This window comes from Cynocephalus volans, chromosome 2 (genome assembly GCF_027409185.1).
Source record: "Cynocephalus volans isolate mCynVol1 chromosome 2, mCynVol1.pri, whole genome shotgun sequence".
In the NCBI taxonomy this organism is placed as follows: Eukaryota; Metazoa; Chordata; class Mammalia; order Dermoptera; family Cynocephalidae; genus Cynocephalus; species Cynocephalus volans.
The window spans coordinates 68593695-68621363 of record NC_084461.1 but is presented as its reverse complement, the minus strand read 5'-3'; the positions used below and the strand labels follow the sequence as shown (position 1 = coordinate 68621363).

The 27669-nt window shown below is 42.6% G+C and overlaps 1 protein-coding gene across 2 annotated transcripts in view; it reads right to left on the bottom strand.

Moving 5' to 3' along the window:
- RASGRF2 (Ras protein specific guanine nucleotide releasing factor 2) overlaps positions 1-27669 on the bottom strand; it is a 249645-nt gene that overhangs the window by 22385 nt on the left and 199591 nt on the right. For both annotated transcript variants that reach the window (XM_063083210.1, XM_063083216.1), the window contains exon 18: positions 16579-16682. In XM_063083210.1, coding sequence (XP_062939280.1) covers positions 16579-16682 — 104 coding nt within the window. The remainder of the gene's footprint in view (positions 1-16578; positions 16683-27669) is intronic.

Below are 27669 nucleotides of genomic sequence, written 5' to 3'. Positions count from 1 at the left end.
GATAGATAGTTAGATGATGGATAGATAGATAGATAAAGGAGATATAAGATAAAACTATTCCTTATTGTAGAAATCCAACTAGTAAATGCAAAGGAACGAATGAGTTAGAAAATCCCCATTTTCAACCAAAGCAGTAGTAATAACTGATTCAGGCAAGGATCATGAATGGATGCTAAAATGGCTAGATGAAACACATTGGGGAACAGAATAAACAATCTCAGAGTGTTCCTCAGAGATTATTTATTAATTACAAAGGGAGAATCTGGCAGATATTACCTTAAACAAGTGATCAAAGTTACCACCCCCAGTGATGGAACAAACCAACATCACGTACCTGCTAATGTAATACATCACTGCCTTAGTATTTCTGCTAAAATGCATAACCTCCATCTAATTGTGAGGAAGCACTGCCTAACTCTTCAAATATGTTAATGTCATGAAAGACCAAGAAAAATTGAGGAGTTGTTCCAGTTTAAAAGACACAAAAAGGACAGCAGCTAAAAGCAACGTGTGAACCCAGATGAGACCCAGGGTCAAGGGAGAAATGCTATGAAGGGGCATCACTGGCAAAAATGGAATCAGGACTACGTACTGGTTGAGAGTATTCTACCACCATCGAATTTTCCTGAACTTGATTATTTTACTGTAGCTATGTAAGATCAGGTACCTTGTTCTTCAAGGGGTGGAGAGAAAGAATAGATGTGGTTAACAATTAGTGTTTCTAGAAGTATATCAGTGTATTTGTTTTATTCTGGCAATTTTTCTCTAGATTTGAAAACTTTCAGGGTAAAATATTGGGGAAAAAGGAATAAAAAGGTAAAGTTGTGGTTCTTGCAATCTTTTATTAAATGTGTTCTTATAAAAACACCTACAAGCAGCATACTGGAATTGTTAGGTACTCAGAGATGAACTGAGCGCTGCGAAGTCCTGCTTTCAAGGATCTTACTCTGATAGAATACATTTTTATATGCACAGGCAGTATTTGTTTCCCCCATAGAAAGTTACTTCTTATATTACTTTAATTACTTAAATTACCTTATTTAGTTACTTTAAGTAATTTTGAAGCACTGATTTTCTCAATTCTTTTAAATGGTTAGAGAGAATATTGCTAATTGAAATGAATCAAATAAAAAAAAGCACTATTTTACTATATTTAGTAAATTAGGAGCAAAAAGTTCATAATTTCACAAGTTGTAGACAACACAAAAGTATAACCCAATTTGAATGGAGTATTTTTGTACCTCAGTTTGGTGGTGAACTGTGTAATAAAATATCCTCAGTATTTCACTTACACTCTTCGCCAAGAGTACCATTTCTTCAGGAACAGGATCCACTGGGGCCCGTGGGAAACATGGATGTTAACGTCTCTCATCTGTCTTAGGGCTTCAGATAATGTTTTCCTAAAATTTCACTCCTTAATGTCCAAACCTTCTCGCTATTATTTTTTTCTTTTAAAATGTATGCAAGGAGAAGAGAGTAGTATTTTGCCACTATTTCTTTCTTCATTCCACCTCCTCCCTCATTTCAAGGTAAGAGGACTGATGTTTGTAAACAGTCAATGATCTCACCTACTTCAATCTGTATACACTACCAAAGAATTTCTCAGCCATTAGGAGTTTATTTCCTTAATGAATGAGATGTATTAGTGAGACAATCAAGTCCTTACGTAGCTGTGTCAGGTCTCTAATGATGCAAATAATCTGATTATTATAAACAGCACGATTAACATGAAGGATATCAGGCTGCAGTCTGGACCTTGCTGAGGGCTAATTAGTAGTTTAATCAACAAGAATCATTGAGCACCAACTGTGCCCACACTGGGCTCAACAGGGGGAAGGCTTCTGGGGCCCCAGGATGGCAAATGTTTGAAAGGTCTTGTTAAGGAAAACGGAATGTAATGTTATTATTCCAAGCTCTGGGAAGGGACCTTTGAAGGACTTGGGGAAATCTACCAAGACACTATTTGAAGTATGATAAATGGTTACAGTTGAACATTCACTCTGCTGCCTATGTAGCTAATATAAAGCAGGTCCTCTGCTAGATGAGTATAAAATGTAAGAATTTTCACTCACAATTTCCCCTTACATTTGCACAGGTTTTTACATGCACAAAGCGACCTCCTGTGTATGATTTCAGTTCTTCCTCAGGGACAGCAGCAGCCAAGACAGGAGCCGTGATCTCATGATCTCCCTTCATACGCGGGCCACTGCGGCTGAGCAGAGGACGGCTGGGCTCAGGTTACATGTGCAGGGAGAAAGCAGCGCTGGGGCCAGAACACAGGTGTCCCGTCTGACTCCTGTCAGTCCTTAATACCTGCCCTTCTCAAACTGTCATGTGCACAGGAATCACCAGGAGCTGTGGCTAAAATGCAGATTCTGACTCAGCAGGTCTGGAATGGGAACGGAGATTCTCTTTTCAACCATCTTCCAGGTGATGCTGACGCTGCTGGTCCAGGGACCACATTTTGAGTAGCAAGACTTATACACACATTTGTTTATTTTTTTAAAAAGTCACGCAAAAGAAAAAAGAACCCTAAAAAAGTTTTTTAAAACAATCTGAATCCCCTAATCTACTACCTCCAATGCATAATTTTATTTGGTCATTCAGAAGTCCCTGTTAAAAATATAACTGCTACTCAATAAAAAGAAACCTTTTCGCTGGAAAAGACACTTGTCGTATTTAAATCCAGAGATCAATTATTCATAGAAAGTCTGGATGACAGCCATTTTGTAATTATCTAGAACGTAATTTCTGGCTACATTCCGAACGCTCTGAAATGGGGAAAGACGACACGGTGTGTGAGGAGCACGGGAGCGCCTTCTCAGAGGCAGCAATCGAGGCGCCCACGAGATGGCGCTCCTGGGTCGGCTGGGAACTCGGAGCCCGCGGGGTGCGGAGCCGGCGGGTCCTGCGTAGGGAAGCTGCCGGCGCAAGGCTCCAGGCTCCTGGTGAGCGAAGGTGGAACCCAAGGGATCCCGATACTCACCGAGGTAATCACAGCAACGGTGTTTACTTTAGTTTCTATCTCTCAATTCAGGAAGCAGGGACGAGGAGATGGAGGGATAGAAAAAAAACCACCCTGCTTGCAAAGGTGAAGAGCCAAGAAACGTGAGACATTTACATTCCGATCTCTAAAAAGAGGCCGTAACTCTTGTTCTTTGAACAATTACCGAGCAACTCCATATACAAGGCCCTGGGGAAGAGGCAGAGTGGCCAACAGAAGTCTGGGTGGGTGGACAGATGAAAGAAACGTTAACCAAAGAGACCCAGGAGGACAGGCATGAAGGGGACATCGAATGCTCGAGATGGTGACAGCTGAATGACACCTCCTGAATCTTAGGAGGGGCTGGGCCTGGAAATGTTTAACCACCTGCAAAGAGGCAGCAGCTCAACTGATGGCGTGTAGCACATCGCTTAGGGGCAAAACACTATCACCTGAGGATGTTAGAATCCTCCTAGAGAGATTCGCCAGTCTGAGACGAGCCCATTTTACCAAGATTTTATTGACTCCTTACTAAAACACACTCATAAATGATTAGGTAAGTCAATATTGTCCCTGGGTTGGTGAACAACTCCTGTGGTGATTATAATCATAACTAACACTTAGTGAATTGCCCCATGCTAGGTAACATTTTTACAACCAATTTACTATCTAATTTAAATTGCTCAGTAGCAATCCTGCAGCATAGTTACCATATTATTTCCATTTTACATATGGGAAAGTCAAGGTGCAGAGAATTTAAGAAACTTATCCAGAGTCACACAGGTAGCAAGTGGTAGCAAGTGGACCCAGTCCATCTTGGCTAAAGCCTGAGTTTTTAACTGCTGTACCACGTGGCCTCTCAGAAAAAGCAGCTGTCAGTGAATTAGCGCTGAAAGGCCTGGGGAAGGGTGGGCTGAAATGTCAAACAGAATCTGAGCCGGGAACTATTTCCCACCTGTACTAACAACCATTTGAGACTGGGGTCTGGAGACTAAGGTTTCCACTCTGAACAAACTAGTTCGCATTAATAAGACTAGATCATGCAACAGAAAAATAATCTGTGAAGCAATAAATCAGATTCTCCAGCACTTTAAAACTAATCCCTGTTGATAGCTTAGGCATTTTGAAAATTACATTCATTATTTCAGGAGAGCAGGGTAATAATTAGTAATATACTACATACGGCCAAGGGAATGCTAGGACATTGGGAAAATCTGATTCAATGAACACAGTGTGAGGGTAAAGAGAATTATGAGAGTAATTTTCTCACTGTAATCAGTACAGTGTATTCCTAACAGTGGCCAGAGATTTTAAGAGGAAAGTGGAAATACTGAAGACTGGAGTAAAACCACACAATTAACTTTAAAACCTGGAACAAAGGGTTCATAAAAAGGGGTTTAGGATGTGTTAGGCTCAAAAATAAGAGACTGGTATTTCACTTAATGATTTTCAAGAAAATGAAAAGCACACTACTGTTCTCTCTCTTCTTTGACTACACAAGATGAAGAAGTTAATTTAAATTGTGGTATAGATTTAGGTTAGATTCAGGCCATTTTGTAAACTGGGAAAATGAGGCAAAGATGCTGAGTGATCATCTCCAGCAGTATGCAGAGCAGCCGTGACAGGTCTGGGACACATACCTCTGGATTCCTCACTTTAATAAACTAGAGATAACAAGCCTCTAAGCCAGTGTGGTTTTCAACTCTTTTGAGAGAAGAAACTTCATTCAGAACTTTAATATGGAAAGCCAATCCCAGGGGAGGTTGTGCTGGCTAAATGCTGGGATGGGAGGCCCTGCACAGTCCCTGCCGCCCTTGCACACCCACCACCACCCAGGCATGTCCGCATCCAGCCACTTCTGCACAACAACAACTCTAAACCAGGGCTTCTCACTGGAAAAATGAAAGGGCAGAGTTTCCAGCTTTTCTCATTGCCAGTTACTCATTGTTCATACTATAAAAAAGAACATCCTAGTTGAAAAACTTAGGGAGGGCAATAAGTTTGAAATGAAGCACTACAAAGCAATACCATAGTCACTCTAAACTTTCCAATACACGTTCAATGCTTACCAGTCATTAATTACTCATCAGGTTCTTAAATCTTCAAAGAGGAACAGAATATATATGAAATGTATGCCTGACGATCATCTAGGAACTTATATTTCAGGTAGTAAACGCTGGATACAATTCAACCCCAAATTTGGTAAGTACAGTGCCTTGCTCCCTGATCGACCCTCAAATATTTGTTGAATGAATGGACAAAAGTCCACAGGAGGTACTTGACTTTGAGACAAGTGGTTACAAGCTACCTAATTCTCAAACTGGTGGTTTGGTAAATTAGATTAGCAGATGTGAAGTGGGAGGTTACCAGGAGAGGGCATGGTGCAAAATGTGGAAGATATGTTAGAACAAAAATAACTGGGAAGAGCCAAATGGCAATGAATGACACCAATTCCATAAGAAGGAAAAAACCATTCAGAAAACATTGATTTGATCATTTTCTGACAAATGGCTCAGCATTAGAATGGCTTGCTAAAATTCAGTCTCTGGTTCTGAATGTGTGCTTATAAGAATTTTTAAATACTGCTCCACAACTCTGAAATCAGATAGCTCCCAAGCTTACATCTTGAAGCCTCAAAAGGGAATCAGCCAGGTTAAAAGCATTTATCAGAAAAAAGAGAATTTAGGATGCCCACTCTCACCACTCCTATTCAACATAGTGTTGGAAGTACTAGCCAGAGCAATCAGAGAAGAGAAGGAAATAAAGGGCATCCAGATCGGAAAAGATGAAGTCAAACTGTCCCTGTTTGCAGATGACATGATCCTATATATCGAACAGCCTAAAACCTCTACAAAAAAACTGTTGGAATTGATAAATGATTTCAGCACAGTAGCAGGATACAAAATCAACACACAAAAATCAGTAGCATTTCTTTTCTCCAATAGTGAACATGCAGAACGAGAAATCAAGAAAGCCTGCCCATTTACAATAGCCACCAAAAAAATAAAATACTTAGGAATTGAGTTAACCAAGGAGGTGAAAAATCTCTACAATGAGAACTACAAACCACTGCTGAGAGAAATTAGAGAGGATACAAGAAGATGGAAAGATATTCCATGCTCTTGGATTGGAAGAATCAACATAGTGAAAATGTCCATACTACCCAAAGTGATATACAAATTCAATGCAATCCCCATCAAAATTCCAAAGACATTTTTCTCAGAAATGGAAAAAACTATTCAGACATTTATATGGAACAATAAAAGACCACGCATAGCCAAAGCAATGCTGAGCAAAAAAAATAAAGCTGGAGGCATAACACTACCTGACTTTAAGCTATACTACAAAGCTATAATAACCAAAACAGTATGGTACTGGCATAAAAACAGACACACTGACCAATGGAATAGAATAGAGAATCCAGAAATCAACCCACACACTTACTGCCATCTGATCTTTGACAAAGGCACCAAGCCTATTCACTGGGGAAGGGACTGCCTCTTCAGCAAATGGTGCTGGGAGAACTGGATATCCATATGCAGGAGAATGAAACTAGATCCATACCTCTCACCGTATACTAAAATCAACTCAAAATGGATTAAGGATTTAAATATACACCCTGAAACAATAAAACTTCTTAAAGAAAACATAGGAGAAACACTTCAGGAAATAGGACTGGGCACAGACTTCATGAATACGACCCCAAAAGCACGGGCAACCAAAGGAAAAATAAACAAATGGGATTATATCAAACTAAAAAGCTTCTGCACAGCAAAAGAAACAATTAAAAGAGTTAAAAGACAACCAACAGAGTGGGAGAAAATATTTGCAAAATATACATCTGACAAAGGATTAATATCCAGAATATATAAGGAACTCAAACAACTTTACAAGAAGAAAACAAGCAACCCAATTAAAAAATGGGCAAAAGAGCTAAGTAGGCATTTCTCTAAGGAAAATATACAAATGGCCAACAGACATATGAAAAAATGCTCAACATCACTCAGCATCCGGGAAATGCAAATCAAAACCACATTGAGATACCATCTAACCCCAGTTAGGATGGCTAAAATCCAAAAGATTCTGAACGATAAATGCTGGCGAGGCTGCGGAGAAAAAGGAACTCTCATACATTGTTGGTGGGACTGCAAAATGGTGCAGCCTCTATGGAAAATGGTATGGAGGTTCCTCAAACAATTGCAGATAGATCTACCATACGACCCAGCTATCCCACTGTTGGGAATATACCCAGAGGAATGGAAATCATCAAGTCGAAGGTATACCTGTTCCCCAATGTTTATCGCAGCACTCTTTACAATAGCCAAGAGTTGGAACCAGCCCAAATGCCCATCATCAGATGAGTGGATACGGAAAATGTGGTACATCTACACAATGGAATACTACTCAGCTATAAAAACGAATGAAATACTGCCATTTGCAACAACATGGATGGACCTTGAGAGAATTATATTAAGTGAAACAAGTCAGGCACAGAAAGAGAAATACCACATGTTCTCACTTATTGGTGGGAGCTAAAAATTAATATATAAATTCACACACACACACACATACACACACACACACACACACACACACACACAAACCGGGGGGGGGGGAGAAGATATAACAACCACAATTATTTGAAGTTGATACGACAAGCAAACAGAAAGGACATTGTTGGGGGGGAGGGGGGGAGGGAGAAGGGAGGGAGGTCTTGGTGATGGGGAGCAATAATCAGCTACAATGTATATCGACAAAATAAAATTTAAAAATAAATAAATAAATAAATAAAGTTTAAAAAAAATAAAAATAAAAAAAAATAAAATAAAAATAAAAAATGTTATATAAATGGAAAAAAAAAAAAAAAAGAAAAAAGAGAAGTTTTCCAGATGCTGTGTTTTCTAGATAGGTAGTTTGATATGGATTTTAGTGATCGAGACAATGACAAAGACTGAAGGGAAGAAGAAAAGTCTGGAAGGACCTGCTTTTAATCCTGATGTTTAAAATCTTCTTAAATAATAATTTTAAATAATGCCACCTGCCAGCAAAATTATCTTTGAGTTTAATATAAGCCTTACGGAAGTTCTAGAAAGTGGTCTATAAGTTAGACTTTTTTTCCCCCTACCCTGATCCATATGAGGGAGAAAGACTGATAAACAAAAAAGTCACACTCAGAGTTATAAGAACATGGTGGAAGTGGCACCTTTGACATTCATCCAAGAAGAGACTTTATTCAAAGAGATTGGAAGCTACAGGTTAGTGACATCTAGGAGCCGAGTGGGGAGGAGAGGGACAGAAAGAGAAGGGCAACAGGTGAGGCAGAACCGTGGGCCTGTGTGAGCCAGTCACTGCATGAGTGTTCACTCAGCTCTTGGTGTCCTGAGACAGCTCTAAAGTGACAGAGCTGGTCCAGGCCTGGCCAGATCAAACAAGGACCGGGAGATGTCACAGTGCAGGGCTGGCCATCAGTCCGCATGCTGAGAACCTGGCTGCATGCTATGGTGTCTGGAAATGCTTCTGAGGTCAAAGAGTAATTATGAGCGTAGGGAATGCAAATTAGGAAAAATAAGACTCCATCCAGCCCCAGGGCACCTGCATTAGAAAACTCTTACAGCTGAGACAGGAAGCTATCGATGTACAAGAAATTCCATGTGGTGCACGGCAGTGACTGTCAATAAAATCCATCACAAAAGTTTAAAGAATCCCACTAGTTCTACAGGGAAAATTAAATTTCTGAATTGGCAACCAATCGAAAATGGAAATAAGTTCCACTGAAGGACTGGCTTCTTAAACACTTAAATCTAGTTCACACTGATTTAATTAATCCTGTTGTAAATGTCTCACCAAGTATTCTTTAAAAGAAAGCCTGGAAAGCTTAAGGAGAGTTTAAAGGATGACAATAGATATGTGTAAGAGATAAGAAAAAACTTTGGTAAGTAGTTAAAGGAAGTAGGATTTGCTTCCTTGGTTGGTTTGCATGGACCAGAGAAAGAGAGTTGGAGGATGAAAATCTGTCTTCAGGATTAACAATAACAACAAAATCCATACTTATTAGATCATAGTTTCTTACATTTTGTATTTTCCAGGGAAATTTGACACATAATTCAGTTGTGCATTAGAGCCCCATTCAGATCATTTTGCCAGTTTTACAAATGAGGAAGCTACCAAGCTAATATTGGAATCCAGACTAGCATTCAGGTTTCCAGATTTCTCTCCTCATATGAGTCCTTGTTGACACAGGAATCTCTGAAGAAATAAGTGGAATATGATGCCCAAGGCATCAGTTCTGAGGACAGAAGGAAAGAACAGAGGCTGGCAAAAAACACAGGAGGATCAAGGACTTCAGGGAAGAAGACAAGCCTCGGCCCAGGTGCCAGGAGGTCAGACAGGGCGAAAAAGAACTGAGGTTGCTGGCCCAGTTCCATTAAATAGAGCATTCTCTGTTTCATTTTGGCTGCTGCCATGGGAAATCTGAGTTTGTGAACAAACACTTGTTCATACCTGGTGAATATATGGGATCTCTTAGCTGAGATACACAGAGGTCAACAGGAAGTGGTGTGCTCAACTAGAAGTGAATGCACACAGATTAACAAGCGTGAGACTAGCATAAATAATATATAGGCCATGGATTATTTTCTGATTTGGTGATTGTATAAAACCATTTGCACGATTGTCGTTAAAAAGAAATATTTCATAGTGGCCAGCATCTCACACTGAGACTAAATTTTCTCTTCTTGTTCCTGGTATCTCCAGCAGCTCCCACTAGCTGGGGACAGGCCGAGAAGCTGCATGCAACCTTGCGACCCCTGAGCAATGGGGCAGTGACTAATCCCCTATCAGGGTGAGATGTCTGGGGTCCGGAGGCCTCAGGAACAGCAGGGGTTTCTGGCCCTTCACTGTCAAAGGGGCACCTCCTGCAATGGCCAGCAGCCAGGTGCAGGCTGGCCCAGGAGTTTACTGGTCACCATCTGAACTCGGGAGGCGCTACAGTGGTTGTCAGAAAGGACACAGTGCTCTGCCCACACCATCCTCTTACAAATATAAATCCCTTGTTTAAGCAACACAAAATAAACTCAGGGACAAAAGTAACTTTCCTAAGGAAAGATTTAGAAATAGAGAAGGAAAGCATTGGCAGTGTTAACACATGATATTCTCACTGTTCCGAGCCAGAAGTGGATTTTCACATTTTACATTTGGAGTAGCCTGTGTCCCAAGAGGTGGCTGGCAAGATGGAGAGTCTGTGGGATTAGGGGTTCAGAGCTGGAACTGTGCAGCCAGAAGGCACAGGTGTGGAACCCGACACTGCTATTTGCTCTAAGTGTATAATCTCAGGGAAACTAATCTATCTGAGCTTCAATTTCCCCACCTGTAAAACAGGGATGATAATATCCACCTCCCCTCCTTCAAAAGGGTGGGGTCAGGAGCCAACGACTTAATATTTGAAAACTGCTTAGAACAGTGTGTGATGCATAGTAAGTGATATGGTATTTGTGAATTTTTTAAAATTGGAATTCTGTCATTCAGAATGAATCCTGACAGAGGGAAATTACCTTCTAAGTAAAGAATTAGGTTTTCAAGTCACTTGTAAAAGACCATGTGCCCATATCATAACTAAAACAATATCAAACCTCAGGCTGGCTCTTAGATTATTTCTATGGGATCCAAAAGGTTCCTCCTCCTGGCTCAGGGTACTAGTGACACCTCTCCTCTGGAAGTCTCTTCATCCAGCTGTGATGTGGGGATGGGAAACTGCTAAAGTCCTGAGCATCTTCAGGAGACGGGGGACAGGGAGCACTCACACAGGGCAGAGGGTGCTGAGGCCCAGGGAGGCTCAAGAGCAGAGCCTGGGCAGGCAGTGTGGACGGAAAAGTACCCTGTAGCAGACTAGCAGGGGCAGGGATGAACTCAGAGGGAGCTGAGCTGGGGGACAGGACAGAGCTGGAAGTGGGCCAAGAGCTGTCAGTAGAGGTGACAGGAGCTGCCTGTTCAGTAGCTCATTGTCTCTTACACATTCATTCTCCCACCCACACCAAAAATTCTGTGCTGTGCTTGTCCTGGCCCAACCTCCGTTTCAGATTTGGAACAAAGAATCAATTTGAACTTAGTGCTCTAATTTGATGCTGAATTTTGTGTTTTGCTAAGCAGAGCCAAGAAATAAAAAATTTAAAAGGGGTCTCTGTCATCTGTCAGAATAACAAACAGAAGAGATGAACTGGTAGACTCACATTTTGAGACAATCTGACCCCTGAGATCTTTGAACACACTAAGCATATAGGTCAATCACACCTGCACCCACTTTTCCACCGCAGTTAGTTGATAGGACATGTTCCCTCTGGCTCCTTCCAGATGTGGCAGATGCACAGTAGCTCTTCCTTTGGAGGGGTTTTCAGAGACTTCCCAGCTGGAGACTTAAGTCCCAGCTCCCCTGGCCCAGGCACTGTCTATCCTCCTGTGGATCACTTTCAGTGCCCCCAGGCCCTGGCTGCCAGTGGTCCACTTCACCTAGACTCTGGCTATGAGGGTCGCATCACCCCCCCAGGCAGTCCTCTTGGGCAGGATGTAGGGCCATCCAGACTGTACCCCCGATGGGTCCCCCCAGTTCACAGAGGCACTTACAAGCACAGCTCACCCCCAGTGGTGTCACCTCTCTTTACTAGGCCTGGCAATCACCCTTCACCATTGCATAGGAGATGCTGGGTGGGTGGTTTCCTTGAAGCATCTCTCATATGGCTTGAAGTGAGAAGGAAGCATCCCCTCCCCGTCCCCATGGTGGTAGAGAACTCACATTGACCACTCTGGAAATAACCCCCTCCTCAACCTCGCCGTCCTCAACTTCCCAGAGGTGGAAGATCAAAACTGCTAGCAGGATCGGTCTCACTAGCTCTGAGCCCGTCTTGTTTAGCTAGCCTGGCAACTCCCTAAAGGATGCACAGGCTTTCTGCCACCTGCTGTACCTCCTCCTGTGCCTTTGGTCCTCTGCCTGAAAGTCGGAGACAATCAGAAAAATCAGATTTAACAGCCTATCACACAAGAGAGTATGTTAAGGACAACGGCTGACAATGGGTACCTTTTCCCAAGGACTGAAGCTCCTTGAGGCCAGAGACCACACGGATCTTGCTTACTCCCACACCCACCGCAGTGTCGGACACACTCTGCTGTCAATGCTTATCAGTGAATGAATGAATGAAGTGAGAAAACAGAAAAAGTAGCAACCTGCTGCTGTAAGGTCCTTTGGGAAGGAGATTTTTTATGTAAGCAGGTCATCTTTGTCCGATCTCATGCTTCAAAAACATTCCCCTAAGCCTCCGAGTAGGAAAATATGTGATAGTTTCATTCTCAGCCACTCTTCATTGAGCCAGACCCAGAGTCTGATGAAGCCGGTTGCAACCTGCAAACACAGCTGCAGGCTCCTTTATCAGAGCCATTCCATGGCCTGTGGAAGTCCTCAAATAAGTGGACAGAGTATCTCTTCAGAACTGGTTGGTCAATAAGACAATTCAGGAAAACCGAAATTGCTACAGATTATATAAACAAGGCCTTCAACAGACACTCGAGCACAGTTCTGTCTATAGCCGGCCTCAAAGTCCCTCATCCATTTGTACACAGAAGACAAACACAATCATAGGAGCAACTGGTTAAAAGCTCTGCTGCCCCAGCACTTGCAGAGACCTGGGAATCGTGCAAATGACACCTAAAGCCCCCCATTGTCTACACACACAGTCCAGATGTCTGATCCATCGGTGGTTATAGTCTCTGTCTTGGCTGACTTTGGAAACTTTAAAGGCTAGAAAATGACTTCCTGAAGAAAACGAACAACAGCAACATTAAAATGTAAACTCAGCTTGACCACTGTTTCCTGGGCACCTGCCATACGTCCAGCATTGCAGAACTACGTGAAAGGAGATAAGAACAAGATAAGCCTGTGTGCAAGGAGCTTACAGGCTAGTTGTAGGGACACTAAATGTGCATCTCTCCTGTCCTTAGCTGCAGGGGATTTAGTCACACACATCTATACTGCTGAAGTTGATGCCTAATTCAACATCACCTTTGATTTCCATCACATCCTTAGGGGAAGAAAAGCAGGGATGGCTGTTCTCATTTTCAGAAGAAGAAACACCCAGAGAAGCCCAGAGACCAGCTCAGGGCCCCCCAGGAGATATGATGGAAGAGCTGGACTAAGAACACAGATCCCCTGACTCTGGGCTGCTGCTCCTTCTGCTGATCCGTGTGCAAGGCATGGGGGAGACACCCAGCTTGGGCCTGTGGCTTCACTTTCAACATAAAAAGTAATCCATGAGTGAGAAGGTGTAACAAAATGAGGAGAAACTAGCCCAGAATATATTAACAGGTGAAGAGTTTTAGAACCAGAAAAAATTAAACATTCTAGCCTCACCAAATATTTACTAAAGAAAAGACTAAAAGGTTCCAGAAGAAGAAACAATATCCTAGTACCACATGGGGGTAGAGCATTGAGAGGTGACATCCTAGGGAACTTTCATTTCTCTGGAGAACCATTCACAGCCCTCACCCCCCACCCCCAATACTTCTGAAACTTTTTATTTCTCTCAAATAAAGTTCAGGGTAGTATCTGTCAATATTAGTTACCTTTATTTAATGAGAAATGAGAAGTAAATACATGATAGTTAATACTTTGGGGTAGACTTGATTTTCTAGATTATGTGCGGAACAATCTACATCTTGGTCCTTCACTGTAGTTTTCTGTTTTCTGTAAATTGAAGTGGTGCCCCTTAGCCAGTCTACCATGTGAGGAAAAATGCAATTGTTACCATGCTTGGCTGTATTTTGGAAATGAGTACAACTTCCTATCCACTTTTTAAAGCTATTGATTCAAAATAATTAGGTTGCCACAATAATGCTACATTCTTCCTGAAATGGACTCACCTGGTACAGAATGAATAAGATAATTAAAAATCACCTTGTCCAAGCCCTTCATCTCATGATGCAAAGACCAAAGACAATAAGGGCGAGGGTTAGTTGGCCGAGTCAGATCACAGCACAGGTGTTCAGACTAGCAGTCCCATCTAATGGCCAGATGTTGCTTTAGGACAGTAAAGGCCTCTGGATAAACTTGGATAACAGTACCAGGATGGGTTGTTATTCTTTCTTTAAGTACAATAATGGTCAGCTTGCTTAGGGTCCATGGAGTCGGAGGCCACACTCCCAACCTCCCACAGTCAGTGAGAGGAGGTGATGGGCACACAAGGTGGCCTCCAGGACCATAAGCTGAGACTAGATGTGTCTATCCCAACTGTTTACCAGTCCATCACTGACAGCCTGCCTCGATTTGCCCAAACCGCCCACTGAGAAGGCCGAGTGACTACCAGGCGATTGTCAACAAATGGAAATTTAACAGAAACGTCATGCTCTTGTTCCGAGAGGATGATTGAGAACTGGATGGGATGAGGAAGGTGACAGGATATGCACAGGATGAGGTCACAGCAAGACACTGGAAACCAACCACAGATCCCTGAAGTCCACTCCCACATGCAGGAGAGTTCGGAAGAGACAAATGAGCTCCCGGGGAGAACTTTCTTTGACACACCGGTGTACTAAATCACCAGGGTCTATGTTTTCTATCATGGTCATGTCAGAAGAGAAGACTGACAATTACCTGAGCAATTTGTACCATTCACATATGCCCCGATGGAGGGACATTCTGAGGAGCTGGGATCCCAGGCGGCCCCTAGAACTGCAACTGGAGCTGGAAGGGCTTGCCCATGTATGAGCACAGCTGAAGTCACTTAGGCCACAAAGCAACTGAACTGCACAAATAATTCAGCCACCAAATCAGATGACAGAACCTTACTGTAGAGCTCTTTAGTATAAGCGAGGGGTTCAGTACACCAATCTCTCCCCATCTATGAATTCTCTTTACCGAAAATAAAATAATCCCAGCACATTGTCATTTGCTTTGTGGTACTTTTCTAGCTACTGTGAGAGTTCTATGTGAACTGTGAGGGACTCCTGTCTGAGATTATTTTTTTAAAAAGAGGGCACTGGGGATTGCAAAAAGGGAAATAAGGCTGGTGGAGAAGCAAGGCTAGAGAGTTTTTGAGAGGTATGGAAGAGAAGAGGGAGCTGAGGCCAGTAAATCCCAGCCCTGACTCACACTGGTGACCATGTGGGTCCTGGCATGAACCTGCCACGGGCCAGGCTGAGGCCGGGGATGAGAACCTGCTCAGCCTTGCCTGTCAGTGACACTTGCATCTCACATGCCACAACAGACCCCAGGAATTAGATGTCAAAAAGCCAGAGAGGAATGGGATGGACAATCAGACAGGGGAGAAACCTTATTATCATGTTTTACCTGCAACGAGGCAAAGGGGATTTACAAGCAGCTCACAGAGAACATGGAGGAGAGAGACTAGACATCTCCAGTGAGCTAAGGATGGTTCTTGAAATGTGAGTATATAGGATCTACTTTTATTTATTCAAGATGTGCAAAATGGAATTTTTACATCTTTTATTTGGTGTGTTATCTTTATTGCTTTGATTTTAATGAATATATAAGAATTTTTATGGGCTTACTAGTGGTGAGGCCCAAATCCCACTCTTCCCACTTAGTAAATTGTCCTACCACAGGGATTTCAGGATCCTGGCTCTTGTTGTGATCCTATTTGATGGACTGTCATTACCAAGGACAGTGCAGCAGACATAAGATGGCCTCTGAGAATGTGATAAAGGCAGACCTGGGAACTCCTTCCCTTTGTCTCATATAATGTGTGATACTCATTAGCTAACTCACATTTTATGTCTCACACATTCTGATCTGAGCCACTCAGGGCCCCATTCTCTCTCTCCAAAACTCCCCTTCCAGACTGCTGGTGAGCCACCATTGGGTGGTCTGCCCGTTATCTGGTGGTAGGTGGGAAAAGCACTGTGTTTGCATTGAACCAACCAACGAGGCAACGTGGGGCCTGGCTTTATTTTGCTTGTATAAATTCTACAAGCTGCACCAAAAACACATAAATAGATAACAAGTGGGTGTCCTGTCAGTGTGACACAATTTAAAAACAGAGCACTAAGAACCAAACATCAAAGGGCATCCAGCAAAATACTTCCTGAGTCAGGCTGACTAAACACTCCCTGACCTGATACCAGAGTGTCTGACCCCAAAGTGTTGTTTACTTCCAGGGGTACCTGCTGTTTACCTCAGGGGGACACCTGCTCTTTACCTCCAGAGGACACTGTGATGTTTACCTCTGGAGGTGGGGGGTACCACTGCAGCTGGTGACCTCTCAAGCACAACCCCACTTACAAAGAAGACCCAGCGAAAGGTGCTTAAAGGGTGGCACCGTACAGCAGCCCTGCCATGGCTCACAGGTGGGTGCTGCTGCCTCGAAAGATGAAGAAAGATGTGAGCCCTGTCCCACCATGTCATGTTGTTGGTAGATCTGCAAGAGTGGATGTTGGCAATACATGTGTGTTTATACTATTTCTTCCCTTCCTGGGTTCCAATTTCAAGGTTTCAAATTCCTAACTCCAAAGAGTCAAGAGGTGTTTTACACGTGTAACGACTTAAAAAGTTGAATAAAAAAAATCCTTGAAAGTAACAAACGAGGCCACTGAATTACCTGTGCATGCTTTGAGACCCAGTGACGGAGGACGTTCAGTACTCGATTGGTGGCTGTTCTCCGTATAATAAACTCCTTGTCGCATGTTCTCTCGGTGTTAAATCCTTTGGAGGAAAAGAAACACACACATGTGTTATAGTTAAAGTCAATTCCCAGGGACCTGGAAAAGGTCACTTATTTTAGGACATTGGTTTATGAAACTCACAAATGACACCTCTTGGCAGAATTCTGCTCACCTGTTTAACTCTCAGCACCAAGTGTACCATGTGGCTGCAGGTGCAATTAAGTGAATAATGTGCACACATTTGTTAAAGGCCACTAATTAAAACTAAAGCTGCTCTAATTACACCCCCATTTATGCCTGTCTTGTTCTACAATATGAAACCAAGGAAGAATTTTAACAAACTATTTGAGTCAGCACTAACTTATGCTATTGCCCTCAAATGATTATATAATCAATAACATTTCCAATATTTGTAGGTGGATGAGCCCTTATCTTGGCTCATACATGATATGAATTCTTTATCATGTATCCATGATAGAGTAGTAGTATAGCCACATACTACTTAAAATGTAATAGTTAAAAATGTGTATTTCAAAATTACTAAAGGAGTAGATTTCTAAAGTTTTCACCACAAAAAAAAAAAAATGTGAGGTGATAGATTTGTTAGTTTGATTTAATCATTCCACAATGTAAATATATAACAAAGCATCACATTTTACCCCACAAACATATAATATATACAATTATTTTGTGTTAATTAAAAATAAAATAAAATAAAATTTTAAAGTATGCAATCCACAGCCAGACTGCCTGGGTTCAAAGCGCTGGTTTCCCAGCCTAGCAAGTTAGATCATCTCCCTGGTGACCGGTTTCCTCACGTCCCTCATGACATAATAAGTGACCTACCTCATAGAGTTGTTGCAGGATTAAGTTTGTTAATACATGTTAAACATTTAGAATGGCACCTGGAGCAGTAGTGAAAGCTCAATAAATGTGAGCTATGATTACAATTCAATATTGGTTCAGTGTCTTTGAGTCCTCTCTGTGCCAGCTATTCCCATCCCATCCCTCTGCAGCTTTCTTATAATTTTACCTGCTAAATAAATCTCAAATCTGTCCATGTCTTCCTACCTACAAAGCTAAAATCAGGGTTGAGCTACCAGCAACTCTCATCTAGGCTGCAGTTACCTCCCAGCTAGTGTCCATTATCACTCTTGCCTCCTCAAATCTGTTCTCCTCACTGAAGTCAGAAAGATCTTTTAAAAGGGCACATTAGGATGTGTCATTCTAGTGTTTAAATCCCTTCAATGGCTCCTATAATACATATAAAACTTCTTAACACAGACTACGAGGTCCTCCATGGCTTGCCCCTAGCTCCTCTTAGGCTTTTCTGGAACCATGTATTCCTATGTCCTCTTCTATCTCATTGCCTTCCTGTTAGTCCTTCAGCTCACCCCAGGGCCTTTGCACACACTGCTCCATACCTGAATCAATGATCGCTCCCCTTTTCACTCAGGGAAAGCCATTCTTGCTTCTTATTTCACTTCCCTAAATGAGCCCTTCCTGGCCTTGTCGGGCTTTAAAAACTAACGCCACCTTAAGTGACATTACAAGCGGTGCCATTATGGGCCCACAAGGGCATATTAATGTGGCAGCCTCAGATGGTGCCGGGAGGAAGTAGGGTGGAGGTGTCTGTGGGAACCTTGCCTTAGCCCTTATTGGCCAAATACGTGCTTCCGTGCTCGAGGTTGCAATAGCTAGGCATTGAGACAGGATGCATGCTCTCTTGACCTTTAGGCTGATAAGATTATGTAAAAAACCTCCCTTCCCCATTTGCCTTTAAAAGCAAGTGCTTGTGTGATAATAAACGGAACTGCTTGACAGAACCCCCGCCGCGTCTGAGTGTCCTTTAACCGGGCTGGTTTGGGGCCAGCGGCTGTGCTCACCTCTCTTCATGGCTCTCTTCCCCCATCTCCTTCCAAAGGGGACAGGAGGGAAAGAGGAATCCCGGGCCATTCGCTCACCCACCGAAAGGAACGAGTCTAGGGCTGTTCGGGTCGGCCGGCGGCGGACCCGACAGAGTGGTGCCCCGTGTGAGGCGTTTTTAAAACTCGTGGGTGAAAGGCGAGCAAGTGAGGTCCCCGGCTGCTCGGTCCTGAAAGAAGGTCGACGAAGGGTGATCAACCAGCGGAGTGGCCCCCACAACCGCGGTAGTCGCTGTGAAGTAATCCGCCTGCTTGCCAGGGTGAGTACCATAACAGGGGGAAATCCCTGCACTCCTCTGCCCTGTGCTCCCTTTGTCCCTTCCTCACGGGGCAACATGGGAGGTGTGTGTGTGGAAAGAGTGACGAGATAGCCTGCAAGGCTCTAAAGTACATTTTAAAAAGTAGAGGCCTAGAAATATCTGACTCCACAGCCACCAATGCCTGGCGTCATGTGGTGAAGGTGGCCCCTTGGGCATCTTTGTCCAACTTGTTCTCGTATGAGACTTGGGACCGGGTTCAGACCCTGGCCAGAAAGAACGAGATTAGTCACGGGCTAGACCCCCCCTTAGGGTTCTACCCAACCATCTCTGCCCTAAAGCTTTGCTTCCCTCCCGAGCATCAGGAAGGGGCCGAAAGGGATTGGGCGCAGTTCGATGAGGAGAGAAAAAAGGAAACAAAGCTGCCAATGCAAGGCCCTGAGCAAAGTTTAGCCGAAGGAGAGAAAGCGGCACCTGAAGAAGTGGAGGAGGCTGGTCCACCTTTAAAAACACCCCCGGCAGAGCCGCAGGTTTTTCCTGTCATGGCTCGCTGGGAACCCCCAGCCGTCCGCAGCCCGTCAGTCGGGGGAAGCGGCCCCTCAGGCCTATCTGGTCAACGTTGTAAAAGAACTAAAAAGGCTGTTGCCGAGGCCAGGACTTTATCCTCAGCCTTGCAGGCTCAGACACAAAACGTAACCGAAGCCTTCAAGGAGTTTACCGCCCTGATCTGCTCAGGAAACAATACTTCCCCACCCTTCAAGGGACAATGTTTTGGTTGCGGAACACAAGGTCCTTTTAAAAGCCAATGTCCCAAGACTAAAGGCAAAAAACCCCCTACCACACCTTGCCCCCGATGTAAAAAGGGATTACATTGGAAAAAGGACTGTAGGTCCAAATTTGACAAAGCTCCCGGTGGAAATAGGCCGGCCGCTTGGTACCCTTGGGAAGCTCATGACCTTAAAGAGCTGAAAAAGGCTGTCGCAGAGGATGGGCCCAATTCCCCATGGGCAGAAACCATCCTCCAGGGCTTAGCGCACCACATCACAGGCGCCCCCGCTACTCATTTTCACCTGTGACGGGTCGGCACAATACAAAGAGCTGCTCGCTATACTCCTTGCCCTGCAAGCTCTTGAAACACTGAAAAAGTGGGGTCAGGCCGAGGCGTTGACGCACATATGTGCGAGCACAGGCTCACCTCCTGGTACTGAGCTTCACTTTACTGCACTTCACGGATACTGTGTTTCTTACAAATTGAAGGTCGTGGCAACCTTGCTTCGAGCAAGTCTTTCAGCGCCATGTCTCCAACAACATGTACTCACTTTGTGTCTCCATGTCACATTTCGGTAACTCTCACAATATTTCAGACTTTTTCATTGTTGTGATCAGTGTTCATCATCTGTGATCAGTGACCTTTGATATTACTATTGTAATTATTTTGGGACACCACGAATCACACCCATACAAGATGAACTGAATTGATAAATGTTGTGTGTTCTGACTGCTCCACTGATCAGGAGTTCCCCATTTCTCTCCCTCTCCTCAGGCCTCCCTGTTCCCTGAGACACGACAATACCGAAATTAGGCCAATTGATAACCCTGCCATGGCCTCTAAGTGTTCAAGTGAAAGGAAGAGTTGCACGTTTCTCACTTTAAATCAAAACCCAGAAATGATTCAGCTTAGTGAGGAAAGCATTTTTGAAAGCCTAGACAGGCCAAAAGCTAGGCCTTTTGTAACAAACAGCTAGCCAAGTTGTGAATGCAAAGGAAAAGTTCACAAAGAAAATTAAAAGTGCTGCTCCAGTAAACACACAATAAGAAAATCCAATAGCCTTAATGCTGATACGGAGAAACTTTTAGTGGTGTGGATAGGTCATCAAACCAATTGTAACATTCACTTAAGCCAAAGCCTAATCCAGAGCAAGGCTCTACCTCTCTGCAGTTCTGTGGAGGCTGAGAGAGAAGAGGAAGCTGCAGAAGAAAAGTTCAAAACTAGCAAAGATTGTTTCATGAGGTTTAAGGAAAGCAGCCGTCTCCATAACAGAAAAGTGCACAGAGAAGCTGCAAGTGCTGATGGAGAAGCTGCAGCAAGTGATCCAGAAGATCTAGCTAAGACTATCAATGAAAGCAACTGTACTAAACAAGATTTTTAATGCAGATGAAACGGCCTTCTACTGGAAGAAGGTGTCATCTAGGACATTCATAGCTAGAGAGGAAAAGTCAATGCCTCTCAAAGCTTCAAAGGACAGGCTCACTCTCTTGCTAGGAACTGATGTAGCTGGTGACTTTAAGTTGAAGCCAATGACAATTTACCATTCTAAAAATCCTAGGGTGGTTAAGAATTATGCTCCATAAATGAAACAACAAGGCTGAATGACAGATAGCACATCTGTTTACAGCATAGTTTACTGAATATTTTAAGCTCAATGTTGAGACCTACTGATCAGGAAAAAAAAAAAAAATCTTTTAAAATGTTACTGCTCATTGACAATGGTCACCCAAGAGCTCTTATGAAGATTTACAAGGAGATTCATGTTGTTCTCATGAATCATGCCTGCTAAACACAACATCCATTCTGCAGCCCATGGAACAAGGAGTAATTTCAACTTTTGAGTCTTATTATTTAAGAAATACATTTTGTAAGGCTATTGCTGCCATAGGTAATTATTTCTCTGATAGATCTGGGCAAAGTAAATTGAAACCTTCTGGAAAGGACTTATCATTCTAGATGCCATTAAGAACATTTGTGATGTACAGGGGGAGATCAAACTATCAACATTAGCAGGAATTTGGAAGAAGTTGGTTCCAACCCTCATGAATAACTTTTATGGATTCAAGACTTCAGTGGAGGAGGTAACTGGACATGGTAGAAATAGCAAGAGAACTAGAATTATAAGTAAATCCTGAAGATGTGACTGAATTGCTGCAATCTTATGATCAAACTGTAACAAATAAGGGGCTGCTTCTTATGGATGAGTAGAGAAAGTGGTTTCTTGAGATGGAATCCACTCCTGGTGAAGATGCTGTGAACAAGGTTGAAATGAAAACATAGGATTTAGAATATTACATAAAATTAATTGATAAAGCAGCAGCAGGGTTTGAGACTGACTCTAATTCTGAAAGAAGTTCTACTGTGGGTAAAATGCTATCAGAAAGCATTGCATGCTACAGAGAAATCTTTCATGAAAGGAAGAGTCAATAAATGTGGCAAACTTCACTGTTGTCTTATTTTAACAAATTGCCACAGCCACCCCAGCCTTCAGCAACCACCACCCTGATTAGTCAGCAGCCTTCAACGTCAACGTGAGACCCTCCACAGCAAAAAGATTATGACTCGCTGAAGGCTCAGACAGATGATCTTTAGCATTTTTAGCTCTAAAGTATTTTTAAATAAAGGTACGTACATTACTTTTTGAGACATAATGCTACAGCACACCCAACAGACTATAGTATAGTGTGAATATAGCACATATGTGCACTGGGAAGCCAAAGGATTCTTGTGACCTTCTTTCTTATGACCTCACTTTATCATGGTGGTCTGGAGCTGAACCCACGATATCTCCGGGTGTGTTTGTATAAAGATGGCTAATTAGTGAGAAGAGGACAGAATGGGTCAGAGATGGGAGTGAGGAAGGGACAGAAAGATAGAAATCAAAGTGAAATGTTAGGAGAGAAAAGCAATTTTAAGAGAGCTGCCACTCCCTTTAATGTATTTTAGAAAAATCATCTGCCTCCTCTGGTCCATTTGTGTCTGTGTCATGGGTGGGTGGAGACACCCACCTCTTTGAAAGACAGGCAGGCACATAGAAGGAACTTTCCAGTGCTCTCCAAATTATTTAGTATCACATGTTTAAAGATGATTTAAGGGGGTTTCTTTATCAAATTTTCAATATTTCCAAAAATTCGCATCTCAACCTCTATTACCATTTAGGTTAGGATTTGATTATACTGCTTGGGTGTTCTTTGTAATTTCTTCTAATATCATGTTATTTATGTTTTTTTGTGTAGATCAACTCAGAAAGCTTGAGAATATCTCTTTGCCGATCAGAGCTCATAAAATCTGCCATTCACAGGGCTCAAAATTCTTTTGGAAATTAACCAAGCACTGTCTCAAATGGTCTTCAACAAGGCATGCTCAGCACAGCCAGAACAAGCACATCCAGGTGGAACAATGGCCAGAGTGGAGGGATCAGCTGCAGGCGGGTCCCGCCTTCCAAGTGCTGCAGGGGCACCAAGAACCCAGCGGGGAAGGCTCCAGAGACACACCTTCCACTGTACCCCTCACATGGCAGGCCACCCCTAATATGGCTCCAGGGTGGACCAGAAGTACATGCAGTCCAGGGCTTAAACTCTCTGTGGCTCAGTTTCCTCACTCATAACATGAGGAGAATAGTGCTACTACATAAAGTTGTTTTAAAGATGAAATCATTCCTGCAAAACAGGAATAAGTCCAGGGCATTTAATAAAAGAATATTTACTATAATTACATCCCACCTATAGCTAGCATCATCCATCCATTCCCTTGGCCCAGTGGCCCTCACAATACGCTTTTGATGATATGCAAATTATAAGGATAAGTGAAAACAGGAAAGATTTGGTGGACATCAAGCTGTCCATCTCCTTCTTGAAGGACCTTTTTGCATCGCTTGATCAACACATGGAAATCTTTGATCTTAGAGAGAAATATACTCTCAATTCTATTTAAACCACTGACAACTTAGAAATGCTCTAAGCGAGACACACAAACCACCTGTTGGAGGGGCGTACCTGCAGCAGGTCCTGATAGATCAAGTTTTATAAAAGTGCCTGCTGCTTACTCATTAACTGTAATCACCTTAACTGTCTCTCACGTGCGAAGCTAATCCATATGTTCTTGCTATAATATACACATCAAGGTCCGTTCCAACATGCTTCTGATCAGACATGCCTATCTCCCCATTTTCACGATCTTTAAAGCTGTCTGATCAGAGCAACAATCTTCCACAATTTACCAGATTTCCTCCTTGCAAGCCACCATCTAAATTGAGAGCTGCTTGGACAATATTTATTTCTGAATTTAAATATGAACAACACAGCTAATTGGTGGCATTATCCATGTGGAAGCCATCAAGTCCTAGAATCATAGATCAACCTCCAAAAAGTCCTTGTGCCATTTTTCAGAAAAGCCAATAGCAAATATTTGTGGGGCTTTAAACATCTTTCACTTGTCAAGTGTGACCAGCACAACCAAACTCTACATGTACAAGAATCTACTTTACTAATGTCACGTATCTGGAATACTGTCACCCTGAGATTTCCGTCTTTCCAAATTATGCATATTCTTTTCTCGTTTTAGGTCTGGTCAAACTGGCTAATTTTGGCAAACCACATCACCTGGAAAAGTGATAAGTATCAAACCACCATACTTGTGAACTTAAGAATGAGATTTAACCTCATGGTTCTTCCCCCAGACACCTTGTGAGTCATTCCATCCCTATAGCTGTCTCTCTAATTAGACTACGCAGTACTTAGTGAAGAGATTTTATCTCAAGCACCTTGGTAGGCCCTTCAGCTTTACCCATAGCAGGCACTCAGAAGGTATTTTCTCAACAAAAATTGTATCACTTGCAATGGGAGTGATTTGAAAGTTTCGGTAGATGCTGTATCTCTGAATAAAGGTCATTCTTTCACCATATTGCCATGATGACTATTTATTTGAAATCTATCAGAAGCAGAAAATACAGCAAATAGTGGCAGGGAGGCAAAGGGGTTGAAAATAGGGAAAAGGAGGGAAATTTTCATTTTATTTTTCAAATGCTGTGATACTCAGCCAACTTCACTGCCTACTTTGTAAGAGGCAAGTAGAAATAATAGTGAGATGGAAATAAGTTTACATATAGGTGGATTATGGGCTAGTCCGGTTAGAACCACCCTGAGGCTACCTGAGGAAAAACCGTAAAAGACAAGGAATTCTTGAACATGGTTCAGTATTTTAACAGTGACAGCAGATCACCAAGAAATGTGACACCAAGAAGTGTCCACAGAGCTGTTATTAATGCCAATAAAGCATCTTTAAGCCATCTTTCTGCCTTGGTGGGAAAAGTTAGAGTAGAATCAGAACAGCCAAAATGCACAAGGATGATACTTATTGATATCAGTGGTCCATGGGGTGGGCTGCCTAGGGGGAGGTAAGCAAGAACTAGTGGTTACTTTATCTGTCTTCTAGGAACAGTTTCTTGTGTTTTTGTGCCCAGTGACTGGTATGATAGGTGCTTAATAAATTTAGTCTTGCCAAATGAAGGCATTGTGAGTATTTTAATTGGTGGGGCAATTAAGAATAATGCCATTTCAGTGATCCATCATTTTTCACTTTATATCAATATGACACAATCTGTCCAAGAGCCTCAATGTTATCAACGCATTTTGCTTTACCCAGTACCTATCTTTCTGAAAAATCATGTGCAGGACAAAAACATATCATTGGTTTGCATATTTCTGTGCACTTGGATTATAACCATATTTCTAGTCTTCGGTTGCTGCCATGGAAAGATCATTGATATTTATTGCTGCTCTGTGCCAGGCACTGTGCTAGGAGCCTTACAAGTGGTCTGTAATTTAACCCTCACAACTAAGGACAATAATAATTGCCATTCATCGCATGCCCCCAAGTGCTGGGGATAGAACCATAAGTATTGTTGGCTTCTTCAAAGATAACAGCAACCATGTAGGGTAAGTGCTGTTGTCCCCATTTGCAGACAAAGAAACAGAAAATCTAAGAGGTTAAGAAACTTGGCAAAGGTTACAGAACTAATAAGTGTCAGGATCAGGATTCGAGCCCAGGTCTGTCCATTTCCACAGCCACAGCACTCTTCATTACGTCTCCAAGTTTACGCTTTAAATTTCTCCGGCAAGTTGGTAAATCAACACTTGAAGCTGTACAAGAAGAGGCTGTTTGGATATTTTGGAAACGTAAATGCTTTCCTTTTAATTCTATTTCTCTTCTAAATTTTGAAGAGCGAGAGCATGGCACCACATGTTTCACACCGTCATGGATTTTAAACCCAAACCTTTACTTACCTAACTGGAATTTACATTTCCTCAAAATGTGCTCTTTTCCCAAATTCATTACATTTCTTACATGACATTACATAGATCAGTGCTTTTCAAACTTCCAGTTGTAACCTGGGGACTGAAATCAACTTAATGAATTATGACCAGCATTAAAAAAAATAAAATAGACGAAAACTGTCTGAGTAAACTGGACATAGTGAGGGTGAGTATTCTTTAGTCAAACTTCTGTTTTAATTGTGTGATTGTGTGTGTGTGTACCCTGGGTCATAATGTAAGATTTATTTCTCAGAGTGGGTTGAAATACAGAAGTTTGAAAGTGACTGATATAGACAATCTTCTTATTAGCACCATGTTAAAATGATCTGCGTTAATTTCCCAGAAATCCTGGGTAACCAAGTCCATGCTTTGCTCTGCAACAGCAGAGGATGATGCTTCTCCTCTTGTCATGGTCCCCTTTGCTCTGTCACCAAACACTCATTCTCCACCTGCCACCGGATCCTCTGGTCTGTCCACCTCTACCTCATTCCCTGGTTTTTTTTGCCTCTTCTCAAGTTAACTCCATTCAGTTCTCACTCCCTTAGGGACATGATCCTCTCATGGTTTTTCTACACACTCCAACCTGACACGTCCAGTTCCAACATTTCCTCAAATCCCTCATTCCAAGGTTCCTATGAGACATTTTCATGTTAATGACACATTCCCTCTCATAAGAAACATATCCTGGGCTGAGCCTGTGACACACTCAGGAGAGTGCGGCGCTGGGAGCGCCGCAACGCTCCCGCCGCGGGTTCGGATCCTATATAGGAATGGCCGGTGCACTCACAGGCTGAGTGCCGGTCACGAAATCGACAAAAAAAAAAAAAAAAGAAAGAAACATATCCAAAAATCAAGTGCAGGCTTCTTTCGCTCCAACTCCTCTCCAGCCTCTTACATGGGAAACCTCACTCTTCTGTCTCTCCTTGGTGTTTCCCATTCAGCCAACAAATCCTATTAACTCTTGGCAGCAGCTGTCAGGTTTATCCCTTTTCTTTTTTTTTTTTTTTTTAATTTTATTTTGTGGATATATATTGTAGCTGATTAATGCTCCCCATCACCAAAACCTCCCTCCCTTCTCCCTCCCCCCCTCCCCCCCAACAATGTCCTTTCTGTTTGCTTGTCGTATCAACTTCAAATAATTGTGCTTGTTATATCTTCTTCCCTCCCCCCCCCCATTTGTGTGTGTGTGTGTGTATGTGTGTGTGTGAATTTATATATTAATTTTTAGCTCCCTCCAATAAGTGAGAACATGTGGTATTTCTCTTTCTGTGCCTGACTTGTTTCACTTAATATAATTCTCTCAAGGTCCATCCATGTTGTTGCAAATGGCAGTATTTCATTCGTTTTTATAGCTGAGTAGTATTCCATTGTGTAGATGTACCACATTTTCCGTATCCACTCATCTGATGATGGGCATTTGGGCTGGTTCCAACTCTTGGCTATTGTAAAGAGTGCTGCGATGAACATTGGGGAACAGGTATACCTTCGACTTGATGATTTCCATTCCTCTGGGTATATTCCCAACAGTGGGATGGCTGGGTCGTATGGTAGATCTATTTGCAATTGTTTAAGGAACCTCCATACCATTTTCCATAGAGGCTGCACCATTTTGCAGTCCCACCAACAATGTATGAGAGTTCCTTTTTCTCCGCAGCCTCGCCAGCATTTATCGTTCAGAGTCTTTTGGATTTTAGCCATCCTAACTGGGGTTAGATGGTATCTCAATGTGGTTTTGATTTGCATTTCCCGGATGCTGAGTGAT